Source organism: Ochotona princeps, chromosome 9 (assembly GCF_030435755.1).
Source record: "Ochotona princeps isolate mOchPri1 chromosome 9, mOchPri1.hap1, whole genome shotgun sequence".
Lineage (NCBI taxonomy): Eukaryota > Metazoa > Chordata > Mammalia > Lagomorpha > Ochotonidae > Ochotona > Ochotona princeps.
In genome coordinates, this window is record NC_080840.1 from 72,031,299 (window position 1) to 72,048,952 (window position 17,654).

At 42.1% G+C, this 17,654-nt stretch overlaps 1 protein-coding gene across 4 annotated transcripts in view; it reads right to left on the reverse strand.

The window, feature by feature from the left end:
- ESRP1 (epithelial splicing regulatory protein 1) overlaps window positions 1-17,654 on the reverse strand; it is a 67,258-nt gene that overhangs the window by 29,997 nt on the left and 19,607 nt on the right. For 3 of the 4 annotated variants that reach the window (XM_004597240.4, XM_058668788.1, XM_004597238.3), the window contains exons 5-13: window positions 17,159-17,257; window positions 16,980-17,034; window positions 15,980-16,090; window positions 15,730-15,862; window positions 15,598-15,640; window positions 9,874-10,175; window positions 6,719-6,937; window positions 3,937-4,135; window positions 996-1,164 (exon numbers count right to left, since the gene is read on the reverse strand). In XM_004597240.4, coding sequence (XP_004597297.1) covers window positions 996-1,164; window positions 3,937-4,135; window positions 6,719-6,937; window positions 9,874-10,175; window positions 15,598-15,640; window positions 15,730-15,862; window positions 15,980-16,090; window positions 16,980-17,034; window positions 17,159-17,257 — 1,330 coding nt within the window. The remainder of the gene's footprint in view (window positions 1-995; window positions 1,165-3,936; window positions 4,136-6,718; window positions 6,938-9,873; window positions 10,176-15,597; window positions 15,641-15,729; window positions 15,863-15,979; window positions 16,091-16,979; window positions 17,035-17,158; window positions 17,258-17,654) is intronic. The other variant, XM_004597239.3, reaches the window with a different exon arrangement.

A 17,654-nucleotide genomic window follows, 5' to 3' on the forward strand; every position in this document is an offset into this window, starting at 1 on the left:
AATAGAAGTTTAAACTTCATAGCTATGGTAAGAACTCATGGTTCTTGAAAACTACTGCAAAACTACACATTAAAAGGGGGGATAATACAGTGAGAAACCCAGTAAACTGCAGTCAGATAGCTTAGTTTCAAGAGACTCAACAAAACTCAGATGTACTCAAATACTTTAGGCTATATAGTTTGAGAAAACAAAATCAAACAAAGTCTGGTAAAAACTGTTTTGAAAATTATGAGCAATACTGTGTTGGCCAAATTATTTTTAATAGAGTCACTAATGATTCTTTAAAGATATTTTGAAACACAATTTGAAACAGTGAGAAGTCACTCATTATTCAGCCGAATCAACCATGACCGACAGACCTGAAAGAGAAGAGACTTCATAAACTTAGTCGACGCCATCATTTCATAAGATGCAGAAATGTATAGTGAGATGAAGCTGTAAGAGCGACATTTTCTCCATTATGCCCTGCTTCCACTCAGGAGACCAAATACAACTAAAAAGAATCAAAAACCTCAGATATACTCAGAAAATCATGAATAAGACATAAACAAATCCGGAATTGTTTATGGGAAAAGTTTACAGAGAAATATAAGCCCCCCCTCAATTTAAAAGCCCCAAGAGGATGATATATATATTCATGGTTTTTAAAACATAAGGGTTCCCAGTTTGGATTTTGCTGTTCTCTGATTCCTTTGTGTGATACTATCACCCTATTACAGAGGTTACAATGCTACTCACAACATCACAACAGGAGGGGTGAAAAAGCCAAGTTGCATATAGAGGAAATCTGAAAGACCAGGCTATCAGTATATGCTAAAAAGTAAGTAAATGTCTCAGTTTGTCTTGAGCCACCCCTCAGTCAGATAGGACCAGAAGCTGCAGGTCGCCAGGCTAACAGTCCATGTGGCAGACAATCTTCTTTTGTGAGCTCAGGCATTGGCTCTCAAAGGAGTCCTTTGTTTGAGCTCAGGTCTCCACTTCTCTTGAAGTCTTACCTGGGGTAGTAGGCCGTGTAGTTCATGAACAGCTGAGTGCCTGCTGGGTAGTACGCTGCGGAGGGCTGCAGTGCGCGGGGGTTCAAAAGCACAGAGGGCTGATAAATGGCAGCTTCGGTGGGAATCACTGCGGCAGGGGCTGGAAATGTGTAGGAGGGAGGAGACAGGCCTACATAAGCAGAGAGAGAGAGAGAGAGCCTTTGAGACATGCTTCCCAGCTGACACGACATCCAGCACTGAACCACAAACATTTCAAAGAAACCAGGCAACCTTGTTTTGCTGATGTAGATAACACACACAAGTGATCCTAAATGCCTCACTGCCAAACCAAAGAACTGTTACATGTGATTTTTGTTTTTCACAATCTTGAATACCTGTTACTATGAGCCAACCTGCAAATGTACGTCCCATGGGACTAATATTTAGTATTTCAATTTAAGTACTCGATTTCCCTTTTATCTGAATCATGTTGCTACTCCATCTCATTATCTGCCCTGAGAACAGCATGAAGTGAAAAAGGTCGTGATAAAACACTCTGTTCCACTGCCCTTAAACTAGGGTACAGCTTGGGCCAAGAGAACGGACGTATGAGGAGGTGGTCGGCCCTGTTACCTTCACTTAAATGGAACTCAGAAGATGGGCTCTGAAGCTAATCCTTAGTTCCAGAGCTGTAAACAGAAAACTCCAACCAGGAGGACAGCCTTAAAGTCACAGCCGTGAATTTGCTGATAAAAGCTGGCTAAGACACAAGAGAAAATGGACTTCCCTTTATCTTCTGGTGATGTTCTAGGCTCAGAAACTCCCTTGAGGCACATGGCTTGCTGGTTGCTAGCTTTAACTAGTAGGATGAATATGACTATCTGAGCTGCCTGTCCCACACAGAAGAGGCAACAGAAACTCACTCCATGTGCTTTCTTGACTTCAAGCTTTGCCTAAACCCACTGTATGTTTCAAACAGTGGGAGACCATAGGGTAACATGGAAAACTCCAAACCGTCTCCGGTTCCTGTAAGTTTCTACATTTTCATGGAGATGAACAAGACAGCCAACTCAACCTAGCTATGCAGACTGAGGCCAACTTCTTTCATTCTCACCAGAAACTGCTACATGTTAGATAACCACAAACCTCTAAATTAGCAGCCTCGGCCTTCAAAAAGCACAAGTTAAGGTACCTACATTTTACAGTAAAGTATACTGCTTGGGCTCCGATTCTGCTTCCAAAACTATCCAGCAATTCTGTCTAGGGCAGTGCCTCATACTAGTAACATGCGGTAGGTATAGGTCTCCTCTGCTTTAGAACAAAGAAAGGCATTTTTGTAACTGAAGAGATTAGGCTGCTAAGATTTTAATCTTATTCAAATGAAAGGATAACCATTTCTAACAGAATCTGATGTCAATACAGTTACAAAAATGAAGCTAAACACATTCATTCTCTATGAGTTTTAGTAACAAATGTAAATCAATAAAACTGCAACAACATTTCTTTGCCAAATTCAACAAGAAACTCTTTTGTAGGTAATAACAAATGACTGTTTTCACTGTTTTAGTATTTGAGCTTAATATACTAAATTTCTGTGAGTGCTGCCAAGAACAGGTGGTTCATTTTTGGAAAATACAAAAGATAACCAAAGATATGGAAATATCTTTAAGTGAAATACAAATTTGAGATGTTCCCTGTTTTTAGGGTTTGTGATGGAGGAGAAAGAAAGGGAAGTCAGGAAGTCAGAATGAAGGGCATCAAAGAAGCAGCATGAGGGTTATAAACAATGGAGAAATTCCTTCACCTCATTAATGCTTAGAAGATAAGCTCCACAGTACATCAAAAAGCTAGTGACATTGTCAGTGGTTTGCAGACAGAAGACATACTACTAGGATTATTTTAAGATACTTCTTAAACTCAAGAATAAATTCTCAACACTTGATACTCATTAAGAACCAACAATTGGATATTGACCAACAGCAAGCAGCAGGTAAATGGTTGATTAGCATTTAGGAATTCCAAAGGGGAAAAAAGGATTAAGCCCCACCGATGTTCTACAAATAATGCCTACGGAACAAGCTTGAAGTATAGCTTCCTGTTTACTAGCGAGAATTCAAACACATGAATCTGTGTTTACTTTCTCAGTTATCTTTTCACTGTATTCGAAACACTACATTCCTTAAACATACCCAACATGCTTAACAAGGTATGTCGTAGTCCTAAGTCCAAAGTGCATTTACAAGAGATTCAAGATTTAACATTAGATCCCCAAATGATCCTTGGTCACTAACTAGAATCAATTTCCCAACCACAGGGCTTTTTCCTCTCAGGATTCCAAGATGGCTTGTACCCAGTTGCCCAGGAGCAAGAGGATGGCTTGAAATTAAGCACTGATCCTGCGATCCAATGGAAACTATGATTCACATACACATTTACAGTTTTCACCAACTTGTTTATTCTAGGTATCCTTGGGAGCAATAGAACAACTCTAGATTATCATGTCCAAAAAAAAAACAAAAACAAAAAAACAAAACTTGATGCTCAAAAAGTCAAATGCAAAATGGGCATCAAAACTACCCTTTTAAAAGCTTAATCTGTTTAGAAAAACAGATCCTATCATAGGAGACTTTACCTTCCTATGTGCATTAACATTTATATAGCCAAGTTACATCCCAGGGTCAGTGCTTATCTGGAGCACACTAAGCTTCAGAAATCAAGCGCTTATCACTGGAAAAGCAAGAATATAATTTGAAAGGAGGTTTTATAGCATCTCTAAGTATGGGCATCCACAACCAAGGTCTTAGATGACGATTACCAGATACTACTGATTTTAGATGGGAGAGCCTGTTGTAACCACCTCACCTGCTTCCAAAAGACCCAGGGGCACAGAAAGGTACGCAAGCAGCTTAAGCACCTACCAGCATACAGCGTAGAAGAGCGCCAAGACCCAAGAAAAACTTACATGGTAACTTACATGGCGGTGGGGATAAGCCATTTCGATTTAAAGTGCCCCCCATTAACACAAAGTTCATCTCCTCAGCTGAACACTGAAAGACTTCAACATATCTGTCCTTCATGGTTTTTTTATGACACTTCTGTGCAGCCAAAAATGCTCTGTCCGCAGATTTCATCTGGATAAAGGCATCTCCTGATGGGCGGCCCTGAGTGTGTGGGGGAAGAATAAAAAGAAAAGGAGACTGTCTCCTTCAACAAGGAAACAAATGGTTGCTTACCAAACAGGCAAAGTGACAATCACCCATACTACCGTCATGTTAGCCACAAAAAACCGGGTGATGGTTTGATCCACTGAAATCTGACTTACATCACCTAATCACCATAATGGCCCACAAAACCTTGGAGAAGCAATTTGAAGAGCTTCTAGCTAAAAGTGATCTCTCCGTTTGGTTTTTGTTCGCTACTATCAGATTTAGCTTTAAGAGGGTCTCTGTGACTGTGGATTATGATGATGGGTTCTTTTTCTGTTTCCCCTTTTGAAAACTGATTAAATCTCACTGGATTGAGAGAAGTCAGTAGCAGGACCACTGTTACAGCTTTCCACAGCCTTCTCCAGCACGCTGAACAAGCAGGTGTTCTGCTTCAGACCTCACTTCTAGTCTAGTTCTGATGTGCCACAGGCCTCATTCTGCCCTTGTCTCTGCAGCCTACGGTGGTAGGAACTGAGAACAGTAAGTCACACGGAGGGCTGGCAAGAAGCAAATCATCAGCCTCACCTGGCAGCCCAACCCTCACCTCCTCCTCTGCAAACCTGGCCCAACAATTGGTAGACATTCCTATCAATAGCAGTGTGCTTACTAAAAGTCTATATTTAAAATCTGGCCTTAAAATCATATTCATGGTACTAGAATGCCTTAGTTTTATTTAGTAATAACATTTCATAGGTGGAAAAGACACATCAGTGTATGAGAATGCTTTCTTTGTCTCTGGAAGTTTCTCAGGAACCAGTTGGTCCAAATCATTACCATGCAAGTTACCGTAAGAGTTGCCACCAGGGAAATTAGCACCAACCCCACTCCAAGATGGAAACCTAAAATCTTCAAGACAGCTAATAGTTGTCCATCAATGAAGAGCATCTTTCCCAAATGCAGTCACAGTAAGTCACATGGGTTAATAACAGGAAAGTCTCTACTGGTATTAATCAAGGAATAATTGTCCTAGATTGTTAGAAATGGTGACTCCTATAGCAATTTATTGATTTTGGGGTCATGTTAAATTGTGGAGAATATTATACAAAAGGATTTCCATCATTGAAGCATGATGAGATGCTACAGGTCATAGCCAAATTTGGAGAGCTCAATAATGACTTTGGAGTTAGACGAACATGTATTGGTGAAAAAAATTGAGCAAAGGCCAGCATTGTGACGCAGGTTAAATCGCCACTTGTAATGACAACATTCCATATTCCAGCACTGGTTTGGGTCTTAGATAACCCACATTTGATCTAGATTGCAGTTAATTCACCTGAGAAAACAGCAAATTATGGCCCAACTACTTGGACCCCTGTCTCACATCAGGCAGACTTATAGCTTCAGGCTTGTGGTCGTGGCCTGGCCCAGAACTGGCTTCTCTGGTGCTGTGGCCATCTAGGGAGTATAGTAGTGGACAGAAAATCAATCTCTCTCTCTCTTTTTGTTTCAAATGAATAATCTTAAAAAGAGGAAAGTAAGCAAGGCTTTGGATGTTTGCTAATACTGTATACCGGAGACAAGTACTTTCCAATGACGTAAGAAAATCATTATGACAATGACCAAATCTCCATGGAAAAGGCAGGAAATCTGCCACCTGCACTGCCAACACCCCCAGTGGTCTGAGTCCCAGCTGTTCCCTTTCTGATTCAGCTCCCTGCTCATGCACTCAGGAAAGCACTGGAGGATGGCCCAAGTGCCTGGGTCCCCGTGATCCACATGGGAGAGCCAGATGAAGCGTCAGTCTGGCACAATCCTGGCCGTTGTTGTCCAGCTGGGAAGCGTACTAGTGAATGAAAGACCTGTCTCTCCCTCTTGCCTTCTAATGAAGTAAACCTTAAATACATACAGAATGTATCAAACACCAATTTTGACCAATTTTAATGTTCAGAAAACACTTAACACAATTTTGTTTCTAATAACAAGTTCCGAAGTTCTAATTACAACTAGTTTGCTTATGAATTTTGGAACTTCTGCCTGCTTACAACAGAATAAAATGCTTATCTGAAAATTAAGTCACACCAAGCCAAGAAACACTTCACACTTACATGCTGAAGGAACGGTTAGATTTTGATGGAATGACCTCCACTGTGTTCTAATTCATGTGGATCCAAGTGCTCACTGAATGCACACTCTACTGAGTCTAATTAGACACTTATACATGAAATAAAATAAACCATTACTGAATAGTCTATGAGTGCAAATGCTCTGAACTACTGGCATGCTTATCGGCTTACCTATCATTTTCGGTTGCTGTGACGCTAGAACAGGAATGTTACAGAGTTCAGTAGTTGCAACAGGAAAAAGTTAAGTGTGCTGACGGATCATTCAAAGGATAAGTATGACGGAGGAATTAGATCTAAATTTGAATGGTCATACGAATGACAGCATTCTTGCAGAGTTTGCCCTAAAGGCCTCTTTCCATTTGTTGCATTTTTTTCCCTTAAGGCTTGCATATAATTGTGGGATATCTGCTCTTTTTTATAGGAGAACCTATAAAGTTAAGTCAAAGTTAAGTTTTCTGGATGGTAACTTTCTTACCTGGTGATTCAATACCATGTGAACCCCATGAGTGCGAATATCTGTAGCAAACTCCCCCAGGAAGTCCAGGATATCCTCTATTGTGGCTGCATAGGGAAGACCTCGAAGGCGTATACAGTCTCTAACATTTGTAGGAGGCACAAACTGTTGAGGTAGCACTGGAATAATGGGAGGGGTTGGAAGTGGGATCAGAGGGGCCGAGGAGAAGCGATTCAGCACCTGTACTCGAAACAAAACGGAAATGAGTCAGAGGCTTTCTATGGCTGGTCTGCAGATCGACACCGGAATTATGGTCAGTCCTACCTCAAACCCCTTCCACACAAATGAGCCCCTTGACAAGGTTCTAGTTGAATCACATCAACATTAAACTCTGAACAGAACTGTTGCAAAGTATTATTACCCAACCTTTGTCAGCTATACAATGAAACACACACCTGATGCCCTTAGATGAAGTACGCATCTAGCTGGACAAATGCATCGCTGTTTACCTTGGGATAAAGTCCCTTAAAGCCAAAATCCTAACTCCTGAATGTGGACCAGGGGAGCAATTTATTAGATTTCACTTCACTAAATAAACATTATTCTCCTAAATATTGTCTTTACACTCAATTCTAAACCCTAGAAAAAAAAAGACAGACCATATACAGAAAATAGGCCAAATTAAGACTTTATACAATAAAACATAAATACCACAAAATGGAACACGAAATAATGACTGGATAATTTCAAACATGAAAAAAAATTTTGGTGACCACAAAGGACAATAATAATTCAGTTTCCATGTGAATTTCTAGACAATACCAAGAGAGGAACTTGAGAATCTTAGGTTCCAGGGAATGTGGCCATTTTAAGAATGGATTATGTTTGGCCAGGTATTTTGCCCAAAGAATTGATTCTAGGCAAAACTGCATGACTCTGTCATTTTCTGTCTGAGAGCATACTACCCTAGTCACAACACTAAGTTAGGCCCTGGTGCAAACAGCATTTGTGGTATCTGCAGCTCTTCTGGGTAACTTAGCCACCAAAACCTTTACAATTCCATCAGTGGACAAGAATGGAAGAACCATCAACCCTCTCAAAACTGTGTGCTAATGCCCCCACTCATTTCATTCAGCTGATTGAAAAACCAGTGAAGGGGAAAGGGGAAAAAAAATCAAGGAACACAAAGGCACAACCAAAAATGCCACAGAGAAATGAATACTTACAAAACTATACACTCTAGATGCAACAAAAGATATAAAGAAAAAGAATAGAAAGTCAATGTAATTCTTGGCAAACTCAGGACAGGAAATAGTTAAACACCTTACAGAATTTGCAAAATAGTAGGAAATCAGGTATTTATTAAGTGTGCCTTAGTGATAAAAACAACACAGTGGCAGAGTTTATTACTACTTTAATACTTGTCAGGCAAACCAGGTGGGACAGAGAAACAAACAGCAAGCTCGCTCTGTATCCTTGACACTGTGTAACAGCCCAGGAGGTATGAAAACTCTCTCCAGACGTGAGTAATTATTGTAAGTTATACTATACAATGGTGGGCTGCATAAACTAGTTAAACTGATTTGATGATTTCACATAAATACTAATAGAGTAAGTATCCTACATGGGTACAAAAGAGGTTGAAAGAATCCACTAAAAGGACTCTGTTCTACTGTGGTAAATAAGCTGATTCAGTTCAAAGAGACACACAAAGGAGAAAATGCGATCTCACTACAAACGAAATGCAAACAGAGCCAGCATCATGCTGTGCTGCTCTAAGCCTCCACCTGAGGTGCTTAGTTTCAGCCCCTGCTCCGGATCCCTGATAACTGCTTGCGAAAGCAGCGGAGGATGGTTTAAGTCCTTGGACCCATGTGAGAGACCCCAAACAAGATCCAGACTCCTGGCTTTGCACAGGTCCAGCTCTGAGCCATGTGGAATGAACCAGCAAATGGAAGGCCTCTCTCTCCTTCTCTCTGTAAAAATCTGCCTTCAAAATATAAATAAATCCTTAAAACAAAGAAAAAAAAAAGCGAAATAACCTCTGAAGACGCACTCAAGTAAGGCAAGCAAGTTCAAAACCCTTGGGATCCTACAGATTAGATGGCTTCTTGTCCGAGTCTTAACACATTCTGGGGAAGAGACAGGTCCAGTTTGTGCTTTAAAAACAACTCTGCAAGGCCAACACTGTGGTGCAGCAAGCTAAGCCGCAGCCCCGGGTGCTTCACTTTCAACCCAGCTCCTTGTTAGTGCACCTCAAAGAACAGTGGAAGATGGCCAATGTACATGGGCCCCTACTATCCACATGGGAGAACTGGATGGAGTCCCTGGGTACTGCTGAAGCCTGGCCCATTCCTGATCAGTGCAGCCATCTGAGAAGCGAACCCAGCAGAAGGAATATCTTTCTGTCTCTTCCTCCGTAACTCATTCAAATAAATCATTTAATAAGGAAAAGCAACAACTCTGGATGGGGCACTGTGGTGCAGTGAGTTAAGCCGCTGTGTGGGGTGCTCACATTCCACATCAATGTGCAGAGGATCAAGTCCTGCCTCACTTCCAATCCAGCATTTTGTTAATATGCCTGGGAGGCAGCAGATAATGGCCTAAAGGCTTGAATTTCTGTCACACATGCAAGAGACATGGACGTCCTGGCTCCTGGCTTTGCCTTGACCCAATCCTGGCTATCAAGAACAAAAACTCAAACAACTCTATTTTAAAAGCTAACAGAAATAAAATAGAAGGTTACCAGCAAGCCATGAAAGTTATCAAACAAGAAAACACATCTGGCAAGAAGTTAAAACCCATAAAAGTTCACACTGCATGTCCAGTCATAAGAAAACCAATCAAAAAGTCATCAGAGTTTTAAAAATATATACATGCAGAAATTTCTTGTGGCAGGCAAAATGCAACCCAAGTAGAGTGATTTTTAAACTCCATGTGACACATTGTTTAGACCTGTGTAAGATTACAATAGATGTAGAAGTGTACCTGTAACATCGCTCCAGTTGTATAAAAACACACAGTACGGTTTCTCTGGGTTATGGAACCACTGCTTCCATACCCTTGAACTTCGTACATCCTGCTATTGTATTTTCACACAATGACAAGCACAAGGTTGTTTTTCAAGGTGAAGGACAGAAAAACGTACAAGTGCCAATGTCATCTTAGTAACCAACCTGCTGAACTTCTGCTGCCGTGCTCCTGAAGAGTTCAATGTATCGTTTACCCAACAAGTCCTTATGCTTCCTCAACGCGTTCTGTGCATATTCCTCACAGGCAAAGAGAACAAAAGCATCCCCTGTTGGCCTACCATCCGGGTAGGTGACAAACAGGATTCCTTCCTTCCCCCCGGTGATGGGGCAATGCTGTCCAAAGAACGCCACCACCTCTTCAGCGGTGGCTGTGAAAGGCAGCCCCCGCATGCGGACAATGACCTGATTCTCCTTGGAAAGAAACTGTGCTACTTCATTGGACGTCCCTGCAGAAAACAAACATTAAGAAGCAAGGGGAGAAAAGAGTTAAGATATCACCTTTACTCATGTAAATATAGCAATTCCCTGGTGGTATCTTGAATATATAATCAAGACCCCCCCACACACACACTGAATTCATAATGACCAAGATCCTAGGAATCAGAAACCTCTTTCTGAACTTCAAACTCTTTCCTATCATTTTCATAAAAATTCCCTCTTGACTTAGGAAGCTGGCCAGTTAATTAAATCGTGGAACCGCCACCTATAATTCTCACAGATGGGTGGTTAAGTCATCATGGTATTGGGTTGGGGCCAGTCTTTCATCGCCTGTCTCACTGTCCAGATGTCACAAACAGCAGAGGCCGGGCCAGGCAGAAGCCAGGAGCCCAGATCTTCTACCAAGACTCCAATGTGGCTGGCAGGGACCCAGGCCATCTTCTGCTGCTTTCCAGCCATGGTAGCAGGGAGCAGGATTAGAAGCACGGCAGCCAGCACTTGATTCGGGGACCACATGGAATTCAAGTTTCAAGGAATGAGGCTTCATTTTCTATGTCACAATGCCTGCCCTTATTCTACTAACTTTTATATAAGGCCCAAACACATTCAAATATCATCAGTTAGGGAACATTTTTTCTGCCAAGGGTCATTCGCATATTTATAGCATGACTTGTGAGCCATACAAAATTACCAACTTAAAAAACAGCCTGCCAGACCTGGCACAGTAGCCTAACAGCTAAAGCCCTTGCCTTGCATGCGCCGGGATCCCATATGGGCGCAGTTCTAACCGCGGTGGTCCCATTTCCCATCCAGCTACCTGCCTGCGGCCTGGAAAACCAGTCAAAGATGGCCCAAAGTCTTGGGACCCAGCACATGCATAGGAGACCTGGAAGATGCTCCGGGCTTCTGGCTTTGGATCGGTCAGCTCTGGCTGTTCTGGTCACTTGAGGAATGCATCAACAGATGGAAGGTCTTCCTCTATGTATACCTGACTTCCCAATTTAAAAAAAAAATTTTTTTAGATTTATTTATTTTATTGGAAAGGCAGATATACAGAGAGGAGGAGAGACAGAGAGGAAGATCTTCCATTCAATGATTCACGGCCGGTGTGTGCTGATCCGAAGCCGGGAACCAGGAGCTTCTTTCTGGGTCTCGCACGCGGGTGCAGGGTCCCAAGGCTTTGGGCCATCCTTGACTGCTTTCCCAGTCCACAAGCAGGGAGCTGGATGACAAGTGGAGCTGCCAGGATTAGAACTGGTGTCCATATGGGATCCTGGTGCGTTCAAGTTGAGAACCCTGACTATTACGCTATCGCGCTGGGCCCTTAAAAAAAAAATACACAGCCTGCCATAGATTTACTGGAGTCCTGCCTGTTAGTTATCTTGGGAGGGCCAGACAATACAGTTTCATAGGCTTTAGATTTCATAGGCATGCAAGGCAACGTTCCCTACGCCTGATACAGTGCAAATAGCATAAGCAATACAAAGCTTTTCATACAGTGCTGGCACGTAGCAAACACTCAAAAGCCCATCCCTCAACCAACTCATTAGTAACATTTCCCCTACCAGCAAGTCCTTATGATGCCACCAAAACACAAGGCAACAATATGAAGACCATTTCACTCTCCATTCCTCAATTAGGAGTGAATCCACTACAGAGTTAGGCAAGACCACAGCAACTTCAAGCACTTATTTTATACCCAACCAACATCAAACATTGCTTATGTACTTCTTTGGAAACTTAACTAAACTTGAAGTCCTAAGTTTTGAAGACATATAGTTTATATAAAGCAGAATGAGGGATTTCTAGCCCACCGGCCACATAAGACCCTCAAAATCAGTTCAGTTTTTTTTTGGCTTAAAAGTGTAACCAAATATATATATTTTCACATATCTATAGCAGGATAAGTTGATCATTTTGTATGGCCCTTCGAAGAAAAAAGATCCCCAAAGCTTTATTTGTGAAAGCTTTATTTCTTTGAGAGGCAGAGATGAGCCAGCTTGCAAGAGACTGCAAGAGAACTCAAAACCCCTGGCTCACTCCCATCATGCCTGCAATAATGGGTAGGGCAGGGTCAGAGCTAGAAGCAGGTTTCCCAGATGGGTAGCCATCACCACTGTCCCAGCGTTAACACTAGCAGAAATGTTAAATCAGGAGTCAGAGCAAGGAATACAGCCCAGATAATCCACGATTAGAGACTTACATCAATGAGTGTCATATACAGCGATACAAAGTCACTACAACATACTTGAAATGACAGAAATTAGTTCCAAATACCCACGGAGAATGTTTAAAAATAGTGTGGTATATATATATATGGCAATTAACATATTCAGAAAGTAACATAGAAGGTATTCACAAAATATTAAAAGAAAGCTATGAAGCACAAATTTGTAAGTATATATAGGAAAAGATCAGAAAAACCATGGTTAATGGTTTATGCAATTAAAACTTTTTTTTTTAACTGGAAAGTCAGATTTACAGGGAGAAGGAGAAACAGAGAAAGATCTTCCATCCATTGGTTCACTCCCCAAGAGGCCACAGTGGCTGGAGCTGAGCTGATCTAAAGCCAGCATCCAGGAGTTTCTTCCAGGTCTCCTATGTGGGTGCAGGATCCCAAGGCTTTGGGCCATCCTCAACTGCCTTCCCAGGCCACAAGCAGGGAGCTGGACTGGAAGTGGAGCAGCCGAGACAGCAACTAACATCCATATGGGATCTTGGCGTGTGCAAGGCGAGGACTGAGTCACTAGGCCAGAGTGCCCCACCTGTGACTTTTAGGTTTCAAAGTTGTGAGTCACTTAAAAAATAACAAAGACCATACCTGTTCCCCTTTGTGGTTTATCAAGTTACTGTAAACACTATGTTTCTAAATATACTACAAGCCACGAAGCTATAAGAATTCTGGTCCCCAAATTGCTAATTAGATTAAAGAACTGTAATTTTAAAAAAAGATTGTAAGAACTACATCTAGATACACAATAATTCTAGATACTACAATGGGGCTGTTTGAAAGTATTTCTCAGACTCATTTTTTATAAGAACTACCTATTCTATTTGTACATGGTGGTATAGGATCCTTTCACCATTGTACAGTACTTTTTTTCTTGAATTTAAGTAGATTTTATTTTTTTTTAAGATTCATCCATTTTTATTGCAAAGTCAGATATACCTAGGAGAGACAGACAGGAAGTTCTTCCATCCAATGACCCCCACTCCCCAAGTGACCATAAAGGCCAGAGTAGTGCGGATCTGAAGCCAGGAGCCAGAAACTCTTCCGAGTCTCCAATGCGGGTACAGGGTCCCAAGGCTTTGGGCCGTCCTCTATTGCCCTCCCATGCTACAAGTAGGGAGCTGGATGCAAAGCAGGGCTGCCGGGACTAGAACCGGTGCCCTAGAACCACTAGGCCATCACTCCAGGACCTGTACAGCACTTTTAAAGTAAAGCATCTACCTGAGGTGCTGGCATTGCAGTACAGCAGGTTAAGACATTGCCAGGGATACTTGTATCCAATATGGGCGCTGCTCTCTATATAATTAAGCTCCCTGCTAATGCTAGTTTCCTGGTTTCATCCTGACCCATCCCTGGCCATTGCAGCCATCTGGGGAGTGAAGCAGCAGATGGCAAATCTGTTTTCAAAACACATGTTTTGTAACGAAGTTATTTGAGAGGCAGAGAAACAGAAATGGAGCTTCCATCTACTGGCATACCCCAACTCCAAATGACGGAAACAGCCAAGAACTCAAACCAAAGCTCCCCAAAGGTGGCAGGAACCCAACTTTCTAAGCCATCACATTTGTCTTCTAGGGCCTATCAAGACCAGGAAACTGGAATTGGGAACTGATGCATGGAGACAAACCCAGGCACTCTGATCTAACTGCCAGGACAAAAGCCGGATGTTCCCATGTAATACTATGTTTTTATGTGTATCTGAAGAGCATAACAATGAGTTCTTCCATCTACTCAGTCACTTCCCAAATGCCCATAAAGCTGGGGCTATGAAAAACCAAAGCTAGGCCTCAGGTTTCATTCCTGGAGTCATTACCTGCTGCCTTCCAGGGCACACATTAGCAGGAAGCTGGTTTGGCATTCCAATGAGGACTCAAATCCAGGCAACCTGCTATGAGATATAAGCTTCCCAGGCAACGACTTAAACACCAAGCAGCTACCTACTTTTTCTTTTTTTTTTTTTTAAGATTTACTTAAAAGTGGAGCTGCCGGGATTAGAACCGGCACCCATATGGGATCCTGGTGCGTTCAAGGCGAGGACTTTAGCTGCTAGGCCACGCCGCCGGGCCCAAGCTACCTACTTTTAAAAACCATTTGGCCTGGCGCAGTAGTCTAGCAGCTCAAGTCCTTGCCTTGCATGCACCAGGATCCCATATAGATGCCGATTCTCATCCCGGCAGCCCCACTTCCCATCTAGCTCCCTGCTTGTGGACTGGGAAAGCCGTCGAGGACGGCCCAATGCTTTGGGACCCTGCACCCGCATGGGAGACCTGGAAGAAGCTCCTGGCTCTAGGCTTCGGATTGGCTCAGCTCCAGCCGTTGTGGCCACTTGGGGAGTGGGTCAACAGATGGAACATTTTCCTCTCCATCTCTCCTCCTCCTGTCTGTATATCTGCCTTTCCAATAAAAATAAATAGATCTTAAAAAAATACATTTATATATTTGAAAGGAAAGGGGGTGGGTATCTTCCATCAGCTTATTACTCCCCGGATGCTGGCAAAAGCCAGTCCTGACCTCCCATGTGGGTGACAGGTAACCAGCTCCTTAAACTAGCACCTGCTGCCTCCCATATGGGATTAACAGCAAGCTGGATTGGAAGCAGACTTGATTCCAGGTACTCGGACATGGTGTAGCAGATTGGTGTTTTATATCAAGCTCCATAAAACTGAGTTTTCATACACAGGTTTTATTGGGAAATAAAAATCCTTAATGTTACTTATCTGTTTTTGGTATATGTGCAAAACTTCAGATCCTTACTAATTGCTTTGTTTATCTGTCACCCATCATTTGGGAGTAACTCAAAGTCTTACATTAATAGAGGAAAGAAAATCTAATTCAGGTGTCTAAGGGTAGACCTGTGGAGGTGATGAGCTTGGATTAAGTCTTTAAGAAGCCTTACAATTGATCCTTGGTGGGTTTATAGTGAAAGGAAGAAGGACTGACGGGCAGAGAACAAGCACTCATTCTCTTTCCCCACAGGATGGTCTGCACTGCCCGTGGACCCTCCAGGAAGAATGCCATGACCAGAGCTGGAGCCAACCGGAGCACCCAACCTTGGACTCTGAACTTGCGGAACTGTGAGGCAAAGCAGTCGAAGACTGCCACTCACTGTGAGGCAAAGTAACCTGTTTGCTCACCTCAGGCACTTCATTTATTATTAGAAACCCAATGAACTAAAACCCTATGAAAGAAAATATACTCACCACCCGCGATTTTCAGAAAATCTTCACCTGTTGCTTTGTAAACCTAAGGAAAGAAAAGCAGCACAGGTTTTCTTAGCCTTCTATGGACATTACTATCCACTGAAGATGCCAACGGTGTTATGCAGGACATACCTCAATATACCGGGTCCCCATGTGATGTTTGTGCCTCTGCAGTGCTAGGTCTCTGTGCTCCTCACTCACAAACCGAACCAGAGCCTCTCCATTCCTTCGACCCTGAGCATTCAGACAAAGTGCTGCACCTCCCCTTTGAAAAGAACAAAACAGATGGCAGGTGGAAAAAAATGAGAAGTGGGAGAAGAGGACAGGAAACCCTTTTCCTCTTCGGGATTGTTAAGTATTAATGACAGTAAAGAAGACCAACTTGGCAATATTGAGTCCTTTGAAGAATCTTGCAATATCTTGATCCGAAGACTGCCATGGTAAACCTCGGGCCCTGACTACAGTGTTATCATCAATAAGTTCCATCTTGCTGCTGTGGATGAAGCAAAACTCCAGGTCGTACAACTGATCAAGGCGCACATGCAAAGTCTACCATAAAATATCTCCCCTCTCAAACCAACAAGCCATCACAGGGTGTTTAGAGAAATGTTCAGGAGTCACATAGCATATATTTTGGCAACTTTTTTGATATTCTATCCCTCCCATGTTCATATTTTAGGTACTCTTAGGACATCTTCCCAGTGGATCACCTTCTCTTCAACTGAACAGGACTCAAAGTCTCTCAGCGAGCACAAGTTTCTACTCACGTGAGGCACCAGGCACTCTCACACAGGACACTAATGATTTACAAACTTAACTAGTATCACAAGTGGAGATATCATCGCTTCACGCTCCTCCCCAACTACTTCCTTCGCTCTAACTCAAAGGTGAAAGACTGTACTTAAACTATTTCAGTAAAAATCATAACCTGCTTTAAAGCCCATGCTTTATCCTTTGAAAGTTTTCCAATAAACAGAAAGGACAGATTTAAAGAGATTCACATAAACATCACAGATGTGAACATATATACTAATAAAAGTCATCAAGGGGAAAAAAATGCCAATACCATTAACTTTTTTTTTTTTTATTACAAAGTCAGATATACAGAGGAGGAGAGAGAGAGAGGAAGTGGAGCTGCCGGGATTAGAACCGGTGCCCATATGGGATCCTGGCAAGTTCAAGGTGAGGACCTTAGCCACTAGGCCACACTGCCAGGCCCAATACCATTAACTTTTAATCTCAAATCCAAGCATAAGCTAAGTGACACAAACTTCTTTTATAGAAGACTGACAAAAGTTTTTAGTTGTGGAAGTTGAGTTAAAAGTCACACTCTGAGTAAAAACAAACCAAAAAGTCCAAGTGGATAATACTAAAGTACTTACCAAGTGCCACTTTCAAATTTGTAATTTACTCTTTCTGGATCTGAAAACCTGTGATCTAAAAATAAGAACATGCAAGTCACCATTTTAGCTGTTAGGGAGACAAAACAATAAGAAGAATTCTCCAAGAACAGGTGAGGGAAAGATGGCAGGATCAGGTCTATTACAACAGCAACACATACTGTAAGGCTCCGAGATCATGGCTAGAATTATATTCCCCATATCTTCAACCTGAGAGGCTCCATATCGGGAGACAGAGCTATTCTTCTCAAAGTTTAAATCTGCAACATGAAGTCAAGGAAAGTCCGGAGAGATAACATGAGGTCAGCTCAGAAGGAGCCTAGCAGCCAGGTGAAAGGCATCTAGAAAATTTTCCACGAAATTGAAAAGGGTTGTTCCCATCACTCAGGATTGCAGCTCTGTTCCCTCAGGTCCTAACTGCCCTCTTGGGTGGAACAGCCAAATCGATCCCACTCTGGGATGTGCAGTAATTACAACTGCTTCTTAAGCAATCATAAACACTTAAATCCTTAGCACTTTTAGTGTCAAACTATCAAGCATACAACAAGAGTAATTAGATTTCTTCCACATATTATTCTTTTTTTTTTTTAAAAGATTTATTTTTTGTCAATGAGCTAATCATAGGTTGTGGTTAAGAACTTGCTTTTTTTTTTTTCT